Source organism: Rhincodon typus, chromosome 1 (assembly GCF_021869965.1).
Source record: "Rhincodon typus isolate 14 chromosome 1, sRhiTyp1.1, whole genome shotgun sequence".
NCBI lineage: Eukaryota > Metazoa > Chordata > Chondrichthyes > Orectolobiformes > Rhincodontidae > Rhincodon > Rhincodon typus.
The window spans coordinates 128697116-128719799 of NC_063332.1; the positions used below are offsets into that span (position 1 = coordinate 128697116).

Sequence of the window (22684 nt, forward strand, 5' to 3'; positions counted from 1 at the left end):
CAGCATCTGGAGGAAAGGAGTAGTTGCTGCCTGGCTAGCTGTGTTCTTCCAGCCTCCTGATTGCCTGAAAGTTCCCCTTCTTTTATGGCCGCCCTCGCCTACTGCTGCTGTGTCCAACCACCATCTGCAAGGGAGAAGTCTGAACATCACTCTGAGAATTAGGAGGAGAAGGAGGAGGAGTAGGCCATTGAATGCCAAAGGAGGTTAGAGGGGATTCAATGTGATCAAACCCACTATCCTGTCTGCTCCCTACAACCTGTGTCCTAACACTCGCAGTGAGTCCTCAGTGTGCTCAGGCATACAGCAGTTAGTGTTGTAACACTGAGAGGTGGGTGATATATTTACAGGATGTGATGTGCACATGCCTTCACCCTTTTTGACCACTTAATGAGGTAATTAATCTGCTTTAGGGACTGCTGCCACATCCACAGTGCTACAATTCAGTGTATTGACTGTTCTGATTATTCCCCTTGGCTAGATCCAGAGTAATTTTCCTTATCAGGCTTTTTCATATATTGGATGAGAAAACCTTTACCTATTTCTTTTGTCTAAATAAGATCAGTGCAGTTGGAATCCCCACGATTACTGACTAATTTATCTACCTTTCTTTTCTCGCCTCATTTCCATCATTAGGTGACTACATGCGATAGTGTAATTGATTCTTGACCACCTTTAATTTGTAGCCATTTGTACTCTATTTGTGCCTTGGTAAAAGTGTGGTCCCTGTACTTATTCTGAATAAGTAAAGGAACATTCACTGCTACTTATCCTGAATAAGTACATCTACTCTATATCCCCGAGCATCCTCTCTGTCATTTCTAAATGTTACATCCTGCAACATTTAATTTCAGCAGTAATACTGCAACAAAACTGCTGAAATATCTTGTAATAACCTAGATGTAAACGTGCAAGAATTAGCTATAAGCTTGAAGATAATGCAAAGCTATGCACAATGGAGGCTGCTAGTCTTGATGTTGAAGGAATGCATCACATGTTTAGCCAGTTATGTTTAAATTAGCAAAGTGCAATTTCTGCATACGGCGAAGACTAATACTGTATATAAAAATACAACTAACAGTGACTGAGGATAATTGAAATAAATGAAGAAAAACAAAAAAAACAATTTGGATGATATAGTCCAACATTGTCTAAATTAGTGCAGGACTAGTGTCAAGAAACTTTAGTCAAGGCAAACATGGTACACTCCCCATTACTATGTATGTCCATCCTTAAGACGGACATTTGCTTATGTCTGTTAAAAAGTAAAAGGCTTTTTTTAAAAAGGAAAAACAATTTATTCCGACATGTTATGACATACTTTTATGGCAGGGTGGACTGAATAACTGAACTTCTGGCACAGAGGTTGGGAGACTAACATTGTGTTACCAGAGCTCCTTAAAAGCCATTATTTATTTGCATTAATTTACTTAATTTTAAAGTTCTTCCTTTTGGCATGTTAAGTGTTGCGTCTATTTCTGACAGAAACAGTTGTGCTTGAATACTCTCCTGCAAACTGTTAGTGTAAACAGAAAGCTTTCATCTTAATCTGTGAATTTGTGCCTACAGCCCTACCAGTTGAATTAATTATTCTAGATTTGAAAGTCATTAAGTCAATATATACTATTGATAAAGGGACCTTATGAAGTAATGGTAGTGTCCCTACCTCTGGGTCAGAGGATCCAGGTTCAAGTCCTGCTGGCTTTGGACGTGTTATAATTTGCCTAAACAGATTGATTACGACTTTTTTTTTTAAAGACCCATTGATACAGGAATCAAAAAAGCAGACTGATCCGAAAAGCAGTTTAGTTGCAACTATATGGAGACATTTGATACAGTAAATTAAACAAATAAGCATTTTATGAATTATTAGTTTTTTTAGATTTCTTTTATTTGTCACATGTACTAAGTATAGGAATACACAAGTACAGCGAAAAGTGCGCAATGTCACAATTTGCTGGCACCCACTTGGTTACAAAAAACAGAATTAAAAGATTTAACAGAGCCAAAAGTTTAAAAAAAGTCCAGATCTCAGAGATCCAAGTCCCATCCCCACAATGGTGCAGGTGCTGCTCCAAAATCGCTAGACACGCAGGAGGCTGCAGCTGATTACTGCCGCCTCACTGGCCCGTTCTCGCCACCGCCGCCTCACCGCTGAACCAGCCCACTCTTGATCCACTGTTGCTGCAGAACACGGCCTGCGCATTCAGCTCCCGGCACGCGGTTCCCAGTCATGACCCAACTCCTTCGGTAGGTAGCTGACAGTTAAAAGGGCGGGTGGTTGGGGGGTAATAAAATTACTGCAGAAAGGAAAGAGAAGAAGAAAAAGGAAGGAAAAGAAAAAAAGGAACTGGCGAGCAGAGTGAAGCTCTGAATGGAGCGACTTACCCTGCTGCCATCTTGACTGGTTTTTTTGAGATCGAGGGTCATTTGTTAAATTTTAATTTTATGTTATTACATGCAAAGGAGTACAGGTTCCCCAGCATAATTGTTTGTAGGTTTTTAATTCCAATTGAAGTTACATTATAAGATTAAACTGTAATTTTAAATTGTTATATTCAAAGGATATAGAAAAACACCGTATACTATATCTAACTATACTGAATTATGCAACTTTTGGAAAAAAATTCTAGAGAAAATTACAAAAAGCCATTTTGTAACAAGCAACACTCATTACCAGATAAATTAATTTGTGGTATCTACTTAATTATTGACTTTTAGGTCTGTAGAATTTTGCTTTTTCAGCTATTTAGCGTGCATTCAACACCAATTATGCTGGATAATCAAGGTCTCAAATGTGTCAATTATTAACAATGGCAAATGCATTAGGATTTACCTGAGATAATTAATTACAAAAGCAAACATTTTATGGTCATAAATTGGTCCAATTTAGAATTTGCTCAAGCGACAATACTGAGCAGTTGTTCTTCTGAGAGAGTAGATGGGGAACAGGTTATGGCTCATCCAGTGTATATTCATTCCTTGTTAGTTTAATCCCCATAAGGTATCGAAAGAGTAGTTTGCCAGGTATTTCTTCCTAATTGGCGTAGAGTTCTGTCTAGTTATTTTTACCTCACCCAGGAGACTGCATGTCTCTAGGCAAGTAGCGAGTGTCTGTATTGTGATACATAAGGCATCAGCACTGTGAGAGAGACTACAATGACCAGCTGTTTTTTTCCTGTATGAAGATTCATGTAGGTTCTGATGAGCAACCCACTTTTGTGTCCTCATCACAGGCCATTTTGCAGCCATTGGTATTTTTCCCATTGCTTTCCCCATTAGCAAGGGATTCCTGCATTTACTTTCCTTAATCATTTAAAAACAAATTTGCTGCTTCTGCATTCCAAAAACGTGTCAAAGCACAAATTAGGAAATTGCACACCTCCAACCTGTGGTTTACTGTTAAGAATAACTGCAATGATTCAAGCTACTGAAGAAGACAAGCTAATTTTTGATTTCAAATAATTGCTTCTATCTAAGTTTATCAATAGCTGCCTGAGCCTAGAAACGGAAGAAAAAAAATTTTTGATAATAACTACACAGACTAATTCAACCTTACATAAACCACCTACAAATGTCACTATAATCAATATTTTCAGAATTTTTCCTTCCCAATATTAATGATCCAATTTATGTGCCTCACTTTGACACTTGTTCTCAAAAATCACTGCCCTGAAAGCTATTATTCCTCAATATTGAATTTAATTATCCTTCCCCTTTATTTGGCCCATGTATATGACAGTGAATTACTTGGTACATAAAGCACAGAAACAGCCAACTGGACCCAAACAGTCGATTTCTACTTTACTCAAGCTTCCTCCCATGCTTTCTCATTCAACATCAGCAGAACCTTTATTCCTTTCTCCCTCATATGTTTATCTAATATCCCCTTAGATGCATCCAAATCAGTCACCTCAATTACACCCTCTGGTAGCAAGCTCCGTATTCTCATTATTCCCCAGGAATTTCTTCTGAATTCTCCTTTTGGTTCTTGAGTATCTCTTATATCGATGGCCACTAATTCTGCTCTTCCCCACAGTTGGGAATGGTCCTTTATGTCTATCGAATACTTTCATAATACTAAAGATTTCCATTAGATTAGCCCCTCAAGAATCTCTTTTCAAGAGAAAAATGAGACAAAGCCTGTCAATCTTTGCCCAACAGATACGACTTCACATTTCCGATATCACCCTTGTTAATTATTTTTGCACACTCTCCAGTAGCTCACAATATGGCAACGAGAACTGCAGAGAGCTTTCTATACTAGCTTAACAGAACTTCTCAACTTATCCCTTTAGAAATAAACTGTCATACTTGGCTTTATATGATGTAGGAGAATTAGGTTAAATGAAAACTATGGTCTAATACCTCGTATTATGCTGAGTAATTTATTCCAATCTCCATGCCTAAGGTGAGACCGGGGTGGTGGGGGGGGTGCGAGCAAGGTTGTGGATGGAGAAGTAGATTGCAAGGGAGGGCGGAGGGAGTGGGGGTGGACAGTGAGAGGATGCAAAAGACAGCAAATTAGTTTTGAGCCTGTCAACAAAGGAATATGCAGCTAAGTGGGAACCAAGAAAACTTCAAATAAAATGATTAATGAGTTCCCTGCAAATATATTTGGAAGCTCTAGTTTAAGGTTGCATACATTCAGGAGCTGCTTTATGTGGAAAAATGCACTGTATGTTATTGTAATGAATGCTGCATCAATTGCTACATTTAAGCCTAAGATTGAGATTCATGATGCAATAAAAAGGTTGGAACTGATTAGTTAACGTGCGGATGCAATGGAAACACAGTAGCTGTGCCCTTCACAGTCTGTTTAGAACTGATGGGTTTTTATGCAGAAGTGTGTGTCAATTAATTTCAGAAGAAAGTTCTGTTGCTAAACTTACACCTGTTTGCATGTAGCACTTTAGAAATTGCTGGGTCAAAATCCTGGAATTCCCTCCCTAATGGGTCAACCCACAGCAGGAGGACTGCAGCGGTTCAAGAAGGCAGCTCACCACCACCTTCTCAAGGGCAACTAGGGATGGGCAAGAAATTCTGGCCAGCCAACAACGCCCACATCCCACAAATGAATAGAAAAAAAAATTATGCCTAGGAAATTAATGCTTTTCTTGTAAAGCCATGGTTTTAGGTTTAATGGAGAGTTGATAATTGAGGAGATTGATGAATTATTCTAATTCTGCTTCCGACAGTACAAATGCCCTATGCGTCAACTCAAATATAGAAGGTTTTGTGACTACATGACTATCAGCGAATAAAGCATTTAATGAGAATGAAAAAGTAGCCCCAACAAATTGAAAAGAAGCCCCCAAGAAAATCTCAAAAATAGCAATAGTTCCTCTTATAGATTAAGGATTCAAGGACTAATGCCTGGCTCAATTTGTATTTTGTTTTAAGAAGATCAGCCTCTTTATTTGGTTACCTCAATAATTAACTTCAATCTTTCTGACATCAGTTCTGGGACTGCACTACCCAGCAGCTTATGTTTCCCATTCATGGTTATCTGAGATGAGTGTAAATCATGTCATTAGAGATGGTGTTAAGGAAATTCAACTCTGTTTCATTCTATAGGTTTCTTTCCTCCAATTCTTTTGTATACCCCCACAAGAGTTAAGTTTAAATACCTGTTTGTGAAAAAAAAATTAAGTTTCTGTTCTTTTAATATCCGAATCAAATCAACTGAATTTGTTAATTCTCTGGAACAATACTCTGTGAAAAGCACTACTTAATATTTCTTTCACACATTTGGCAGTATTTCAGTCAGCTGTGCTATGGCCAAGCTTCCCATTGATTGAAAAATAGATTCCCATTAGCAACTGCACTTGTTGCTTTAATTGTTTTCCTATGTTCCATTTTTGTACTTCCACTTGTTTCTTCTTGGTTTATGGTTTTGGAAATCTCTTCTCAATCACAATAAAGAAAATAAAGGATATTTTGGCTGAATTGAAAAATTTGAGCTTCAACTTCCCTCACACTATCAAATACGAACATAGGCTGAACTTGTACTGACGTGCAGACTAAACATACCAGAAGTTGTATGCTACTTACATCATTCAGTTAGATCATGGCTGGTATGTAGCTCGTCTCTTTTTCCCACCATCATTCCATGCCCCTCAACTCAAATATAATAATCCATCAGCCACAATCTTGAAAATTTCAATTTACACCACACATGGCCTTCTGGGGAAGACAACTCCAGATTCCTATTCCAATCTTGTGGAAAAATTGCTTCCAGGTTTCACAATTAAATTGTATACCTCTAATTTCAGATAATATGATTTCCAGTTACCAAGGCAGAAGTTAGCAACTTCCAACAAATCCAATCATGTTATTACATTAAAGAATAAAGCTATAACTTCTCAATGTGTCTTAGTGTTGCCTAATTGCCACTACAACTACTAACCATAATCTCTTGCTCTTGGCGATTTGTGCAACTAATTCGTTCCCCGAGCCTAGTAATTTCGCAGTGCAGTCCTATGCATTCTGTGGTTTCTAACTTAAAATTACAAGGCCCAATCAAGTGCGACATGCTGCTCAACTGTCCTTATTCTCAAAGTATATTGAGGGCTATTATCTGGTGGAATGAAAAACAGAAGATAAATGAACTGTTGCAGTTTTAATCATATCACTGATGTTAGGATGCAACAATGTAGGTGGAACAGAAATTTTCAGTGGGTTGGTAATTAGTCGGTCAGGTTTATACTTTCTCTTCCCACTGAAATCATGCATATTGCCTGTGCGCAAAGTGTTGGCTTTAATAGTCGCCTTGGGCATTTTACTGGCTTTTCGTAGACCGATTGCAGACAGACAAAAATAGAAATTACTCAGGAGGTGACAAGCGTGGAAGATCTGAAAAATTATTTTTCGGAATTGGAATATACTCCTTTCTTGCCAGTGCAGAGAAATCACGGGTTACTTTCGACAATCTCTATGTCCACTCGCCAAAGCGCAAGGAGGGGAGGGGAGCATTTAAGGCAAGATTAAAATACTTCCTAAAATCCCAATCTTAGTTGGATCAGCTTCTCCCCCAATTCAGAAACTTGGACCTGTTATCACACACCTACAAAACACACTATGAAGATATAATTTGTAGCAATTAGGAAGATTTAAGAGTCTGCCAAAATTCTGTCTGACTTTTCTTTGCAGTTGCTTGCATTCTCTTACCAAAATCTGTCCAATCATCTCTCCACCTTCCTCACAAAAATAACAGGTGAGAAAAAAAAAAGTGAACAAGTAGTCATTAGTTGTGCTTACTGCATTGGCATCAATATCAAGGAGGTGGTAGTCACATACACCAAATACACTTTAACAGTGTATAACTCAACACATGTCTCCAGGAAGAACTGTATCCCTGCACCAAGGAATACATCCTTCACCCGAAACTATTACATCTGAAACTATTCCTTAATGGGAGACCAAAATCTGGGAACGGCACTAGACAATAACTGACAAAAATACATGGAAAGTAACTGCAAAAACATTTGCAAGCATTTCAAAATTACACTGGACTTTGTACATTAAACATAATAGTATTGTGTACATTAAAGATATCAGACTTATTACACTTAAATAATAAATCTGACATCTGTTATGCTTCAGTTGCCTTTATCCCAAAAGCAGACTCCAAACTACTGTGACAGTGACTAATTCCTGTTTGCCTGGAGTAGAATTGCCTGGCACATGACTGGATAGGAGGATGAGCGGAGTTCCCCGTCAATATTTACATTTTTATAATGTGTGGGGGAAGCATCCCAACTTACTATATATTCAAATTCAGACAAGGTAGCTGTGCAAATCATAGGAAATCAAATGAATCCTGACAGCTGTGTACTCTAAGTCTAACATCACACTCAATTAACATGCCATATGATAAAGCGAAGCAATAGCAAAATCCACTGCCAAGGAGCTTTGCTGTACTGCAGTCCGGCCTCATATCAAGCTATGTATTGGACTGTAGATTCAAAAGGCTAGCTAAGGACAAGTACAAAGCAAAAGTTATTAACACCAACTCAACTTTTCATATAAATGTAGCCTAAATGATCAGAACTCTCAATCACCAGTAGCTGGAAACTGTCTTAAACCGTACTAACAAAATTCTAATCAGAACTAATGAAGACTTACATAAGGTTTTCTCCACAAGGGAAATAAAATCCAAAAACAATATCCCAAATGGAAATTCTAAAAGGAAGTAGGGAACTGCACAAGAATTATGCTTGTGTAATAAAATATGGCTATATACAGATTCATTCCCTACACTGGGACAAACATGGAACACAATGCTCAGAATTGGTTATTCCACAATCATAAAAGTGAGAGAAAACTACAGATGGAAATCCAAAACAAAATCAAACTCAGAAAAATGTTCAGCAGGAGAGTCACGGATATGGACAAGTTGATGGCGCAAGTATAGACTGTCAAAGCCGTAAGATACCATTAATAAACAATTTAAAAGTGAACAGATAGGAGATGGCTGAAAACAGAGACACAGGTAGATGAAGAGATAGAATGACCAAAGTGTTTAAGTGGGAAATATGAGATCGTTAAATGGGTAAAGTGATATTCATGAAATAATCAGCAAACATAATGAGAAACTTACAAAAGAGAAAATGCATAAATAAGTGAAATAGTGTGGGGCTGTAACAAAGATATAAATTAAAGTAGAAAAACTGCAAACAGGTTCCATAAACAAAGTCTGAATAATAACAAATAAAAACAGGTCAATAAGACTGTGCAGACTGCATGCCCAGCAGAGGCTCACACCCCAAGAACAATTTGTTTCTCCTGATTCAAAATACTAGCAGCACACCACAAATACTGTCAGCTAAAAAGGAAATGGACAGCCCAGTAGCCAACACTATTGTTTGGGGCTCTTGAAGTGCAGTGGTAGTGTCCCTAACTTCTCTCAACAGGGTGATTAAAAAAACCTCTCAGGCTTGTGTAAGCTTTGCTGAAAGCCATAGAAGGAAAAGTTAGAGTGGGGAAGTGATTAAATGGTGCAAGAGAGGTATGCGTTGCACTTGTGGAGAGAAAATATGGTCAGCAAAATGTTCATCTCCACTGCAGTTCATTCACTAAATTTAAAGCGATCATGAGAAAATACGGACAACTAGGTTGAACAAAACTGATGTAAACTGTTTCTTGACTCAGAAAGTGTGTTTAGAACATAAAATGTCAGAGGAGGTTAAGGGACACATGTTGCATGCACAAAAAATGCTAATGAAATGAAGAGGGTATTAATAGCAGTGCCAGTGTGAGCCCATGCTTAGGAAAGGAATGGGTGTGCTGAACACGAGGGAGAGAAGAGGAGAGGAATGGTGCATTTACTTCTGGGATCACTGCAAAAATATCCATTAAATGCTAAGACCGAAGAATGCAAAATGAGAAAAGGATCCCTGCTATGAATACTTTTGGGGGATGATGTTGAAGCTTGCATTTCTTAACATGATACAAGCACCAAGATACAAGCCACTCCAGATCATTCCTCCCATTCTGTCTCCTTAGAGTTCAACCTCATCCTCTAATTCTACCTCTCATCGTGTATTCACTATACCCTCTGATCTTCCATTCTGACCTGAAATTATCTGTGCTCAGCAAAGAACTCAGGTCCCTATGCCCTTACTCAATAAATTTCAGGTCCAGTAGAAAATTGTACTCTTCTTCAAGCAGAATTCTCCCCCATCTCCAATTTGCTCCTTCCATTTGAACCCCTTCCTCTGGTCTCTTATCCACTTTTGATCTTACCATTAAGAACTGTCAACACGGCACTGGCCTGAATTTTTCTACTCCCCTCACACTCTAACTTGTCTTCCTCTGAACTTGCTGCACTCCATTCATTCAGGTCTAACCCTGACTTTATTATCAAACCTGCTGACACAAGTGGTGCTGTTGTCATCTGGCATACTGAACTCTACCTTTCAGTGCCAACTCTTAGATACATCTTCCTATCTCCCACTAGACCATGACACCATTACTGACTATTGAGTCATAGATGTCAAGACTGTCACTGACCTCAGCTCCTCTGAAGATCTTCCCTCCACAACTTCCTCCCTTACATTTCCCCAACTCCATAAAGCCCATTTCTACCTTCTTCCTAAAATCCAAAGTCAGGACTTCTCTGCAGACTCACTGTTGCATCCTCTTCCTGCTGATTGACCTTACTTCTTCCGTTCACAAGTGTACTTTTCTTCCCTTGTCCAATCTCTTCCCACGTACATTTGCGCTCTTCTGACACCCAATGGCATTGCATCCACTTCCCAGTTTCTACCATCACGATGGACATTAAATCCATTACACATGAATCTCCCATCAGGATTGTCTGAGGAGTTTCTGCTTGCTCCTTGAACTGAAGCAGAAACAGTCCTCACTCATCACCACCCTCCTCTACCTGGCTGAACTTACTCTGTCACTTAACAACTTCTCCTTTAACTTCTCACGTCCTCCTCATAATTGGTGTGGCCATGATGCTTGTACCTAGCTTTGCCTGTCATTTACTGAGGTTTGTGAAATATTGCTTGCTACAATCCTACTCAGGTTCCATCCTACAATTCTCTCTCCGGTATATGGATGTCATCAATGCTGCTTCCTGCTGTCATCCAAAGCAAGAAATCTCATCAATTCCACATCCAATTTCCCCCTTCTATCATTTTCAATCTTCCTTTCCTCAAGATTTGTCTCCATTTCCAGGGACAGGCTATCATTACAAATTAATTGACTCCAAAAGCAACCTCGATTATACTTGCTTACATCCCATTCCTGCAAGGACTCCATTGCATTGTCCAGTTTTTTCTGTCTCTGCTGCACCTGCTACAAATCTTCCACAGTGGTCCTTCCAACATGTCTTCCTTTCATCTTACTTGAGATTTTTCACCCATGTGGTGGACAGAACCTTGAACTGACCATGAGCTTCCAGCCACTTGTCACTTTAACGCGTCATGTTACTCTCATTCTCACATGTGTGTTTCAGGTCTGCTACACAAGTTGGAACAATAACACCTCATTTTGCATTTAGGCTCTTTACAGCCTTCTGAACTCAATACTGAGTTGAGCAACTTAGAACATGAACTCTGCCTTCCATTTTGCTTCCTCCACCTTTCCATTTCCACCAGCGTATGGTGTTTTTTTTTATATAAGTTTTGCTTTTGGCAGATCTGACCTACTGCTCTAGTACTCTCATTTCTCAACACCCTTACTTTGTCTTTTGGTTGTGATATCTATAATCTCTCATTTCTGTCACCCTCTTCAACCTGCTCCTCTCCACCTTTTCCTACAGTAAACCCATCACTTTGCTGGCCCCCTTCAGTCCTGAAGAGATCATATTAGACTTGAACTTTTAACTCTTTCTCTCTCCAGTGATGCTGTCAGACCTGCTGAATTTCTCCAGCACTTTTGGTTTTTGTTTCAGAGTCGCAGCATCCACAGTAATTTACTTTTGTTGCTATGAATCTTAGGAAGCTTAATAGAAGCCTCAGAGGTCATTTCCTCTAGCTAGGGAATCTAGAACAAGGGCAAAGTCTCAAGATAAAGGGGTTATTTAAGCCATTTGGGGCTGAGTTGCGGAGTCGCCTCTTCACTCAGTCGTGAATATTTCTAATTATCTAGACTGCACAGTTGTGAATGTTACATTTTGAATATTTTTAGGGTAAGATCTCTCAGGAAATCAAAGCATGTGGGCAGGAAAGTAGAGTTGAGGCAGATTAACACTACCATACTGAATGACAGAGCAGACTGTAGGGGACATATGGTCACCACCAAGTCTTATTTCTTATGTTCCTCCTCTCAAGATCCTGAAGCCCACTGCACTTTGTCAGAAATTTCTGCTATAGAGCATTGTTACTAAGTTTGCAGATGACACAAAGTTAGGTGGAGGGACAGGTAGTATTGAAGATGCAGGGAGGCTGCAGAAGGACTTGGACAGGGTAGGAGAGTGAGGAAAGAAGTGGCAGATGGGATACAATGTGGGAAAGTGAGGCTATGCGCTTTGGAATAGAGACATAGACTATTTGCTATTTTCTTTGGAAATCTGAAGCATAAAGGGACTTGGGAGTCCTCGTTTAGGATTCTCTTAAGGTTATATGCAGGTTCATTTGGCAATTAGGAAGGCAAATGCAATGTTTGCATTCATTTCAAAAGGGCTAAAATGCAGAGATGTATTGCTGAGGCTGTAGAGCTGAGGCTGTATAAGACTCTGGAGAGATCACATTCAAAATACTGAGAGCAGTTTTGGGCTCCATATCTAAAGGAAGGATGTGCTAACATTGGAGAGAGTCTAGAGAAGGTTTACAAGAATGGTGCTGTGGACAAAGGACTTATCATTTGAGGTGCAGTTGAGAACTCTCGGTCTGTACTCAAAGTTTAAAAGGATGAAGAGGGAATCAAACTTACAGAATACTGAGAGGCCTGGATAGAGCGCAAGTAGAAATGATGTTTCCACTAGTACAAGAGACAAGGACCCGAGGGCACAGTCAAGAACGAAGGGACGACCATTGGGAACTGAGATGCAAAGGAACTTCTTCAGCCAGAGGATTGTGAATCCGAGGAACACATTGTTGCAGACAGTTGCGGAGGCCGAGTCATTGAGTGTATTTAAGACACAGACAGGTTCTTGGTTAGTAAGGGGATCAAGGGTTACTGCGAGATAGCAGGAGAATGGGGTTGAGAAACTTATCAGACTCAAAGGGCCAAATAGCCTAATTCTGCTCTTATACCTCATGTTCTATAATGTCTATTTTATGTTAAAAAATAGAGTTGTCATTTCATTAACTCTTTGTTTCACTTTACAAATTCGTCTATTTCTTCTGTCATGCATATTTGACCCATCCAAATCACCAATTGTCCTTTACTTTTTCAATGCCATTAACGCAATATTTTCCTATTTTGATATTGGATTTTACCTGAAGACTAATTCACCTGCTTTCTCAAAATATTGGCTATCTGGTCCACTAAGCGCTTCCAGCATTTCAGTTTTCTCCCACATTTTTGTCGTGCAAATAAACAGTAATCTAACACCAGTTGTATATATGAATTCATTTTAATCAAATACCTTCTTCGTATGATCAGACGAGGAACAAGAAAATAGTTTTGCAAGGATGCTTGAGTTTGAAAACTGAGAATCACTTCCAGCTTTTAAAAGAATCACAAAGCTCCTTTGTTCTGTTGCTCACAAAGTAGAATGTAAGATCAATTAACAGAAAATAATGAGCCTGTTTGAAAATGCTCAGGGACAAAGTGTTGCTATCGGCTTTGGAAAGCGGAAATTCAAACGTGGAACATTGCCAGAAGAAAAGAAGATTACTAAAGGCAAAAATGGAGAAAGCGTGAAATAACCAAGAACAGGCTTCAAGATAACAACTGGGGAGAAAGTTAATGCTGGTAGCGGGGAATTACTATTAGAAAGGGCTGAAAAGAATCAAGCAATATCAAACTAGTGACAAGCTCAGGTCCAGTGCAGCAATCAAACTGCATCCAGATGCAAAGAATATTAAGCCAAAATAGGCATAACAGAGATTAAACAAGATATTTAGTGATCATGAACTGACAGTAGGGAAGGGATCATGTGAAACAATCAAAGTCAACTCTGAGCATTGAAATGTTCGGTCAAGATTAAATTCACATGGACAGAGTTTGAACCAGTTTGTGATCAATAAACAATGGATTTCTTTGTACTGTCCAGGTTTGAGTTCAAAACCACAACGCAAATATGCTAAATATACCATCGATAAAACCTCATGGATAATAAGGACATAAAGACAGTGACCTATGGCAATTATGGCACAATTGCTACATCAACACTAGATCACTTCCATTATTATAACTTACCACTTAATTCTAGGCAGTTTGAGCTTACAGAAGGCCCCATCAGAAATTAAGTTAATAAAATGCTCACTTGTTTACAGATTTTTAATCTTAAAGTTACAAGAAGGTTAAGCTGAGATTTCCATCATAGAACTACTCAACTGTGTGTAGATCCTAGATACTGTTGCTAGGATGTGTCCAAAAATCAATTATGGTTAAAAGAAAACAAGTCTGTCAGCAAAGACAATGCTAATTTAAATACATGTGCAAAATTACTTGACAGTAGATCTGAAACTGACAAAGCCATTGGTCCCAAAGCATAGGAGAAAAGTGCTGGTACCCTTAAATCCAACAGATCAGCCAAAATCTCAACTCTTCTGATTCTTACGTTCTTAAGTATAGTGTAATAATTGATCAGAATCAGTCATTACAGTACATAGTCAGTTACTTGCTAAAATGTGTGCCTTGAAAGCAGCTTAAGGTGAGTTTATACCATATCTAGCCACTTGAACTGACTAATGAATCATCCGTTAAACTTGTATTGACATTACACCAGTTTTATTCCACAATAGGACAAATCACTCTTTTCAAGAAGTTTTACACCTCCACCCATTCGATCAGGAGCTAATAAGTGTTCTAGATGGTGACCTCCAAAGTGTAGAGCACTGCAAGGAGTCTTGATCATCTATCAAAATATCCCACAGTTGCTATTATTTTGAACTGATTAATTATCATAAATTACATGGCTTAATCTTCACTCCCTCTTGAAAGGCCTGAAAAGCCCCTCCACTGAATGAAAAAAATTTTCACAAAAAACTTAAACGAACACCGACTGCAGTTTCTCATCAGCAATTATAGACGGGCAATAATTGCTGGCTTTGCAAGAGACACATTTCCTTAAGTTAATACAATGTTTTTTCTTTCATTTGAAAAACAGTGAAAGATCTACTAGGTTCAAAGCATTTTTGCACTGTTCCGTGAGCAAGATGAATGCTGTATTTCTCAATGGAACAAACAACATTCAGAAAATGAATTATGAAAAGCCTAACTAGCATCATATTGTAAACAGGAAATAGGGTAATTTTCATATCCTAACTTCAGTAACTTGGCTGATGCAGTATCAGATTTCTGATCAATTCTCTCGCTGTAGAATTCCAGGAGATAGTCGCGCATTCTTGATAAATAGAAATGTATGGGGATACTGAAAGCACAAGCCAATTCTACAATATTGGGACAATGTGCAGACCATGCAGCCCATCAAAAATGCTTCACCATTCAATCAGTCAAAGGTCGATCTGACTGTGGCCTCAACTCCACTTTCCTGCCTGCTCCACAAAACTTTCAACTCCTTGGAGATTAAACCTCCAAATATTTGCAAGACTAGGCTAACAACAAACTAGTCCCCACTTGTCTGTGTGGAAGAGAACTCCAAAAATCAACAACTCTTAAGAAATTTCTCATCTGTCTTAAATAGTAAGGTCTGAACTTTTAACTGTGCCCCCAATTCTAGGTTCCTCATCTCTCCTGAGGGGGCACCCTCTTAGGATCTACTCTGTCAAGCACCCTCAGAACTTTGTTTCTAAGTTTCTCATTTCTCTGAACTGTGATTACTACAGGCCCAACCTACTCAACTTTTATTTAAAAGACATTACTTTTGTCTCAGAAATCAGTCTAATTAACCTTCCTCTGACCTGCTTCCAACACAATTATATACCTTATTAAAATTTAGATGATCAAATCTGTGCACAATGTGTTCTTCATGTGTAGCAAGACTTCACTACTTGAATAGTCCACGTATTTTGCAATAAAAACCAACATTTCATTTTCCTTCATAACTTCCTTCAATATCTGCATGATGGCTTTGTGTTTTACGTATTATACAAGAAAACCCAGATCATTTTGTACTGCAGCATTCTGTTAAATCTTTCTGTTTCAGATAATATTTTGCTTTTTTATTCTTTCTGCCAAAGTGGACAACCTTACGTTTCTATACATTATACTGCATCTACCAAATTTTTGCCCATTTATTTTCCTATCTATATCCTTTTACATACAGTTTGTAACCTCCTCACATTTTGCTTCTGTACCCATCTCCACATCAGCAGAAAATCTGGCCATAATAAAATTTTTCCTTCAAGCAATAGTTGAGACCCCAGTACTGATGCCAATGGCACACCATTGGTTACAGTTTGCCAACTTGAACATTACCCATTTATCCTCACTCTTCATTTCCTGTTAGTCCTCTAATCATAGATCACTCTAACACTACGAACCTCTTGTGAAGTAATCTTTTATATGGCACTTTATCAAATGCCTTTTGGAAACCCAAATACACCAACATCTCCTATATCCAACCTGCTCTTAACTCCCTCAAAAAATTCTAATAAATATTTGTCATACATAGTTTCCTTTTCACAAAACCATGCTGACTGTGCTTGATTGTATAATGATTTATTTCCATGTTCAGCTAATACCTGCTTGATCAACTTTAGCATTTTCCCAATGACAGATGTTGAGTTAACTGGTCTACAATGTTGTGTTTTCTATCTTCCTTCATTCTTGACAAGGCGTTAACTTTGCAGTTTTCCAATCTACTTTGGCTAGTCTAGAATCTGGACAATTTTAGAAGATTACAACCAATGCACCCACTTTCTTCGCAATTGCTTATTTTATTCAGGTCAAGGGCACTTACCAGCAGTTAGTCACATAGGTTTTCTTATTAGGTTTCCTTTTATGATCACGATTGTTTGAAGTTCCTCTTTTCCTACTGCAACCTGCATTTCTACTATTTGAGACTTTTTAAGTGTCTTATTTTTTGAAGGCTTCTCTATCAACGCTTCTGTCACTTGCTTGTGTTACATTAATTTACCAGTATCATCCTCCAAGGAGCAAATGCTCTGTTAAGCTTCTTTTTAAACATACATTTTCCTTTTTTTATATATGTTGCATCTAGATAAACCCTGACTCCTGAATTTAAAAGCCAACTAACCAAGTAGTGAACTTGGCTTTTCCCTAAATAAAAAAAAGTTTGATTGAACGTTCACTTTTGAAAACCGAACAGTTCTATCCCTCCCTATGGGCCTCAGCCACGAGTTCTCAGAAAGATCTGCAATGTAAATGCCACAGGTTCTGAGCACAACAAGAAAAGGCTAAGTTACATTTACATAAAACTTGGGAAAGTTCCGAAGTGCACCACAGGAACTAACAACACCGAACTTAAACGTTGGCCAAAGGAGTCATAAGACAATTAACGCGGTTCTCATGAAACTCCTTCCATGCGGACGCTATCTTCCACGGAGGCAGTGCTCAGGCCGAGAGCCAACAGTTCCTGCTCCCTGCTGCCTGGACACGTAAGCAGGGGCCCGAGGAGCGGGGACAGCGGCGGCAGCTCCATGACAGCTCGGTCCAGGTCCAGGTCCAGGGACCTGAGGCCCTGGACCGGGACCGGGGGACGCCCCCCTCCGGGACCCCCGGGGGTCGGCTCATTCTGTCAACCTCTACTTCCCCTTTCCCACCCCCGTCAATGCTGACGGCCCGACACCCGGTAAGCGAGGAACCGGGCCACCCGTCAACGTCGACGTCTCTGCCCCGCTCTTACCTGCCGCTTCTCTTGAGCTTTTCCGCCGTTTAAGTCACCGACCGGTCCCTGGCGGTCATTGAGACTGCTCCCGGAAGCAGGAGAGGAAACAACATCCGAGTCACACACACCCACCAACATCCGGGTCACCCACACTGACACGTACTTGGGACAATTATCTTTGTGTGCTTCAACATGGAGGTGCACTGTGACCACAAAGTTCATTTACAGGTATTAGTAGTCTGTCTGCAAGCTTTTCCCTCCGGACAGACACTGGCCCCAACTTCTATCCCACACAAACAAGGCAGTGGCACCATCCCAGCCCCACACACATCTCACTTGGAGCAACTGGCATCTGTAGAAGCGGACATTATTAATGCTCTGAGCATAATATTAGGCTCTAATCTCTAAATGGGCCATGTTGATTGCTATGATTTGGTAGCGTGCCTTTTAAATTTCCCGGCTCTGAGCTAAGGTATTCTATTCACAAACTTATTTGAATAACCTTGTTCCTTATAATTTCTGCAATAAAAACAGAAGTTGCTGGAAAAGCTCAGCAAGTCTGGCAGCATCTGTGAAGAAAAAAATCTGAGTTAACTTTTCGGGTCCGGTGACCCTTCCTCAGAACCTCCGTTGTCTGTACGCAGCTTTGTTGTGCTGTGAGATCCCTTTACAATTGAAATCCACCTGTGCGAAAATCTTTGTTCTCGTAGGCTCTAGCTGTTCTTTGTTTGATACATTCCTGATTAATACAACTGAGAAAGAACATCGCTCTCACTCTCTTTTCTCCCAAAGAGTGTTCCTTAACTAAATATTTGCTCATCTCTCCCAATAACCTCTTCGAACGTATCAGTTTTGCTTCTCATTTCATAGATGCTGCCTGACATGATGAGTATTTCTGGTATTTCTGAGTATTTCAAGGACCGCAACTTCCCCCAGCTCAATGGTTGAGAACGCCCTCGACCATGTCTCCCATGTCTCCCGCATTTCCCGCAACTCATCCCTCACATCCCCTCCCTGCAATAACAACCAAAACAGAATCCCCCTCGTCCTCACGTACCACCCCACCACCTCTGAATCCAACGCATCATCCTCCGACACTTCCGCCATTTGCAATCCGACCCCACCACCAAAGACATCTTTCCCTCCCCACCCTTATCTGCCTTCCGGAGGGACCACTATCTCCGTGACTCCCTTGTCCGCTCCACACTCCCCTCCAGCCCCGCCTCACGTGGCACTTTTCCCTGCAACCGCAGCAAGTGCTACACCTGCCCCTACACCTCACCCCCATCCCAGGCCCCAAGAAGACTTTCCACATCAAGCAGATGTTCACCTGCATGTCTGCTAATGTGGTATACTGCATCCGCTGTTCCCATTGTGGCTTTCTCTATGTCGGGAAAACCAAGCTGAGGCTCGGGGACCACTTTGCAGAACACCTACGCTCGGTTCGCACTAAACAACTGCACCTCCCAGTCGCGAACCATTTCAACTCCTCCTCCCATTCCACAGATGACATGTCCATCCTGGGCCTCCTGCAGTGCCACAACGATGCCACCCGAAGGTTGCAGGAACAGCAACTCATATTCCGCTTGGGAACCCTGCAGCCCAATGGTATCAATGTGGACTTCACAAGCTTCAAAATCTCCCCTCCCCCTACCGCGTCCCAAAACCAGCCCAGCTTGTCCCCGCCTCCCTAACCTGTCCTTCCTCCCACCTCAAGCCCCACCCCCATCTCCTACCTACTAACCTCATCCCGCCCCCTTGACCTGTCCGTCCTCCCTGGACTGACCTATCTCCTCCCTACCTCCCCACCTACACTCACCTTTACTGGCTCCATCCCCGCCTCTTTGACCTGTCTGTTTCCTCTCCACCTATCTTCTCCTCTATCCATCTTCTATCCGCCTCCCCCGCTCTCCCTATTTATTTTAGAACCCCCTTCCCCTACCCCATTTCTGAAGAAGGGTCTCGGCCCGAAATGTCAGCCTTCCTGCTCCTCTGATGCTGCTTGGCCTGCTGTGTTCATCCAGCTCTACACCTTGTTATCTCTATTTCTGGGATTTCCTGTTTTCATTTCTTCTTGTGTGGTCGAGTGTACAATTTTGTTTGACAATGGTCCTTGCCATTTGCCAACACTAAAGCTGTTTTATAAATTGTTGCTCATAACAGTTTGTAAGAGATCTGGATATTTAAATAATTTCTAGATTAAAGAAGATGAAAGCAAGGAAGTTTCTTCATGGGACCAGGGAATCTGAAGAGGACATCATAAAGTCCATTATTGAAATAATTTTTGCAGGTGGGAACCAGAATCAAAAGGTTTGGTTTTTAAGATGAAAGGTAATAAGTTTACATTTCAGTTTGAAGCATTTCAGGTATGCCAAGTTGCTATGGAAATAAACTGTGGGTGTGACATAGCTTCTTTTAATTTATCAGTCAGTGTTTAGCATCAAAAACAGGTTGCAGCTTTGGTCTTTTGTAGTTTAGTTACGCCTCACTGAATTGAAGGAATAAAGAAAATGAATATGGCCAGGCCTACATCTTCAGCAGAGAAAATATTAGCTTTATTGTTCATCAAATGGAATGCGAGTGTGTGTTCATGCTCAGTTTGGAAATGGAGTTTATGATGGAAAAGACATTGGAGGACTTAGCTAGCTTGGAGCTAGAGGAAGAATTATATAGGAACATGCATAGTGAAAACAAACTGTTTAGCTTGGAATCAGGTTGAAAGTCAAAATTTGTCAAAAACAGCTATGGACCAGGAGATTAGAGCAATTAGAAGCCAGAAATATTTTTAAATTTTGTTTGTCACTATGCAATGCACATGAATCTTAGGCTCAATCTGAAAACTCCCAGAATTTGTAAGTAATATGCATTACCTAAAACAATGGTTATTTAGTCGTTTGATTTACTTAATTCTGACAGGATAAAATCAGTTTTTTTAAATGATGGAATTTTGACACGTTATTCTTTCAGTAAATAACTGGATGTTCAAAGTTATCACTAAGTGTTAATGGTCATTGCAGAGATCACAACAAAATGGGATGGCAGTACTGACAAAGAGAGACTGGAATCAGTTAGGACTATATTCACTGGCATTTAGAAAAGTGAAGGAGGATCTTACAGAAATGTATAAAGTTCTGACAGACCTAGACAGAGTAAACTCGGGAAGGATGTTCCTGATGGCCAGGGATCCAGAACCAGGGGTCAGAATCTAAGGATACAGGGTAGGCCATTTAGGACTGAGATGAGGAGAAATTAACTCAAGAGGGTGATAAGCGACAAAAAGAAGTTAAGGCCAAAACATTTAATATTTTCAAGGAGTCAGATATAGTTCTTACGACTGAAGGTATCAAAGGATATGAGGTGAAACCAGGAATAGAGTACTGAGTTGGATGATCAGCCATGATCATATTGAATGTTGATGCAGATATGAAGGGCTGAATGGCCTACTCCTGCTCCTGTTTTCTATGTTTCTATATAATGCTATCCATAATTGCAGATCGCTGTCTTTCTCGGTAATTGTAACATACATTTGATTAACAATACCAAGTATAGTCACCCTATATAACATCACTGGAATAATAAAAGTATACAATACTGAAGAAGGCAATTCAACCCTTCTTTGCATTGAGGTTATTGGGGCGGCACAGAGGCTCAGGGGTTAGCACTGCTGCCTCACAGCGTCAGGGACCTGGGTTCAATTCGAGCCTTGGGCAACAGACTGTGTAGAGTTTGTACAATCTCCCCATGTCTGCATGGGTTTCTGCTGGGTACTCCAGATTACCCCCACAGACCAAAAATGTACAGGTAAAGTGGATTGGCAATGATAAACTGCCCTATAGTGTGCAGGCTAGGTGGGTTAACTGTAGTAAATATGAACTCATTGGGTTAGAGTGGGCTGTTGTTTGGAGGGTTGGTGCAGACTCGATTGTTTGAATGGCCTCTATCTGAACTGTAGGGTCTCTATGATAATGTTGTGTGGCCCTACTGCCATAATAAATGGGTTTGACTTAGAATAGATCTAACAACTCAGAATTGAGTAAACAGTACATGGTGAATCAGCAGCACCAGAATTGTATTCAACTGCAATCTATGGTGTGACAAATCCCCTACTTTACCATTGCGGTTAGCCCTGGAGATTTACTCTGATTCAATAAAGAGCACAAGACGGCATGCCAGAGGCAGCACCAGGCATTTCTAAAAGTGAGAATGTCAACCTGGTGAAGCTCCAATACAGGACTATGTCCATATCAAACAGTAAAGGCAGAATGCAAAATGCAGAGTTAAGTGTTCCTACAACCAACAGATCAGTTTTAAACACTGCAGTTCTGTCACATCCAGCCATGAATGGTGTTGAACAATTAAACAATAAAATCAGAAGTCACACAACCCCAGGTTATAGTCCAGTAGGTTTATTTAAAATCACAAGCTTTTGGAGTGCTGCTCCTTCATCAGGTGACTTTGTCCAGCTCAGTCCAACATTGGCATCTCCACATCATGGCTACCATTAAACAACTAACTAGAGGTGACACTCCAAAAATATACCAGTCCTCAAAGACAGGGGAGCTGAGTTCATCAGTGTTATTGATAAGGCTGAAGTATTTGCAACAATCTTCAGCCAGAAGTGCTCAGTCGATGATCCACCTCAGCCCACGCCTAAGTTGTCCGGCATCACAGATGCCAGTCTTCAGCCAATTCGATTCACTCCACATGATATCAAAAAACAACTTAAGATGCTGAGTATTGCAAAGGTTATGGGTTCTGACAACAATCCAGTAACAATATTGAAGACTTGAGCTCCACAACTAGACACAATCTAGTGAAGCTGTTGCGCTATAGTTACAAGACTGGCATCTATCCAACAACGTGGAAAATTGCCCAAGTTTGTCCTGTACACAGAAAGCAGAACAAATCTAACCCAGCCAACTACCGCCCGATCAGTCTGCTATCAATTATCAGCAAAGTGATGGAATAACTTGCTAACTAATGCTCAGTTTGGATCTGCAGGATGACTTGCCTCTTGACGTCAAAAAAATCTTGCCTTGGTTCAAAGATGGATAAAAGAGCTGATATCAAGGAGCTCTAGCAAAACTGGAGCAAAATTGAATCAGAGTGAAGGGTCTATACTGGTTGGAATTATACCGAGCATGACAAAATAATACTGTGGTTCTTAGGAGCCAGTCACCTCAGTCCCAGGACATCTCTGCAGAAGTTCCTCAAGGTTGTATCCTTAACCCAAGCAACTTCATCTGCTTTGTCAATGAACTTTCCTCTGTCATAAGGTTAGAAGTGTGGATATTCTATGACAATTGCACA

General features: G+C 40.3%; 1 protein-coding gene across 5 annotated transcripts in view; it reads right to left on the minus strand.

The window, feature by feature from the left end:
- arfip1 (ADP-ribosylation factor interacting protein 1 (arfaptin 1)) overlaps positions 1-17628 on the minus strand; it is a 172305-nt gene extending 154677 nt beyond the window's left edge. For 2 of the 5 annotated variants that reach the window (XM_048597875.1, XM_048597869.1), the window contains exon 1: positions 17393-17626. In XM_048597875.1, coding sequence (XP_048453832.1) covers positions 17393-17596 — 204 coding nt within the window. In that variant the 5' untranslated portion in view covers positions 17597-17626. Of the gene's footprint in view, positions 1-17392 lie in introns of all 5 variants that reach the window. The other 3 variants (XM_048597854.1, XM_048597847.1, XM_048597861.1) reach the window with 3 other exon arrangements.
- Between the last annotated feature and the right edge of the window lie 5056 nt (positions 17629-22684).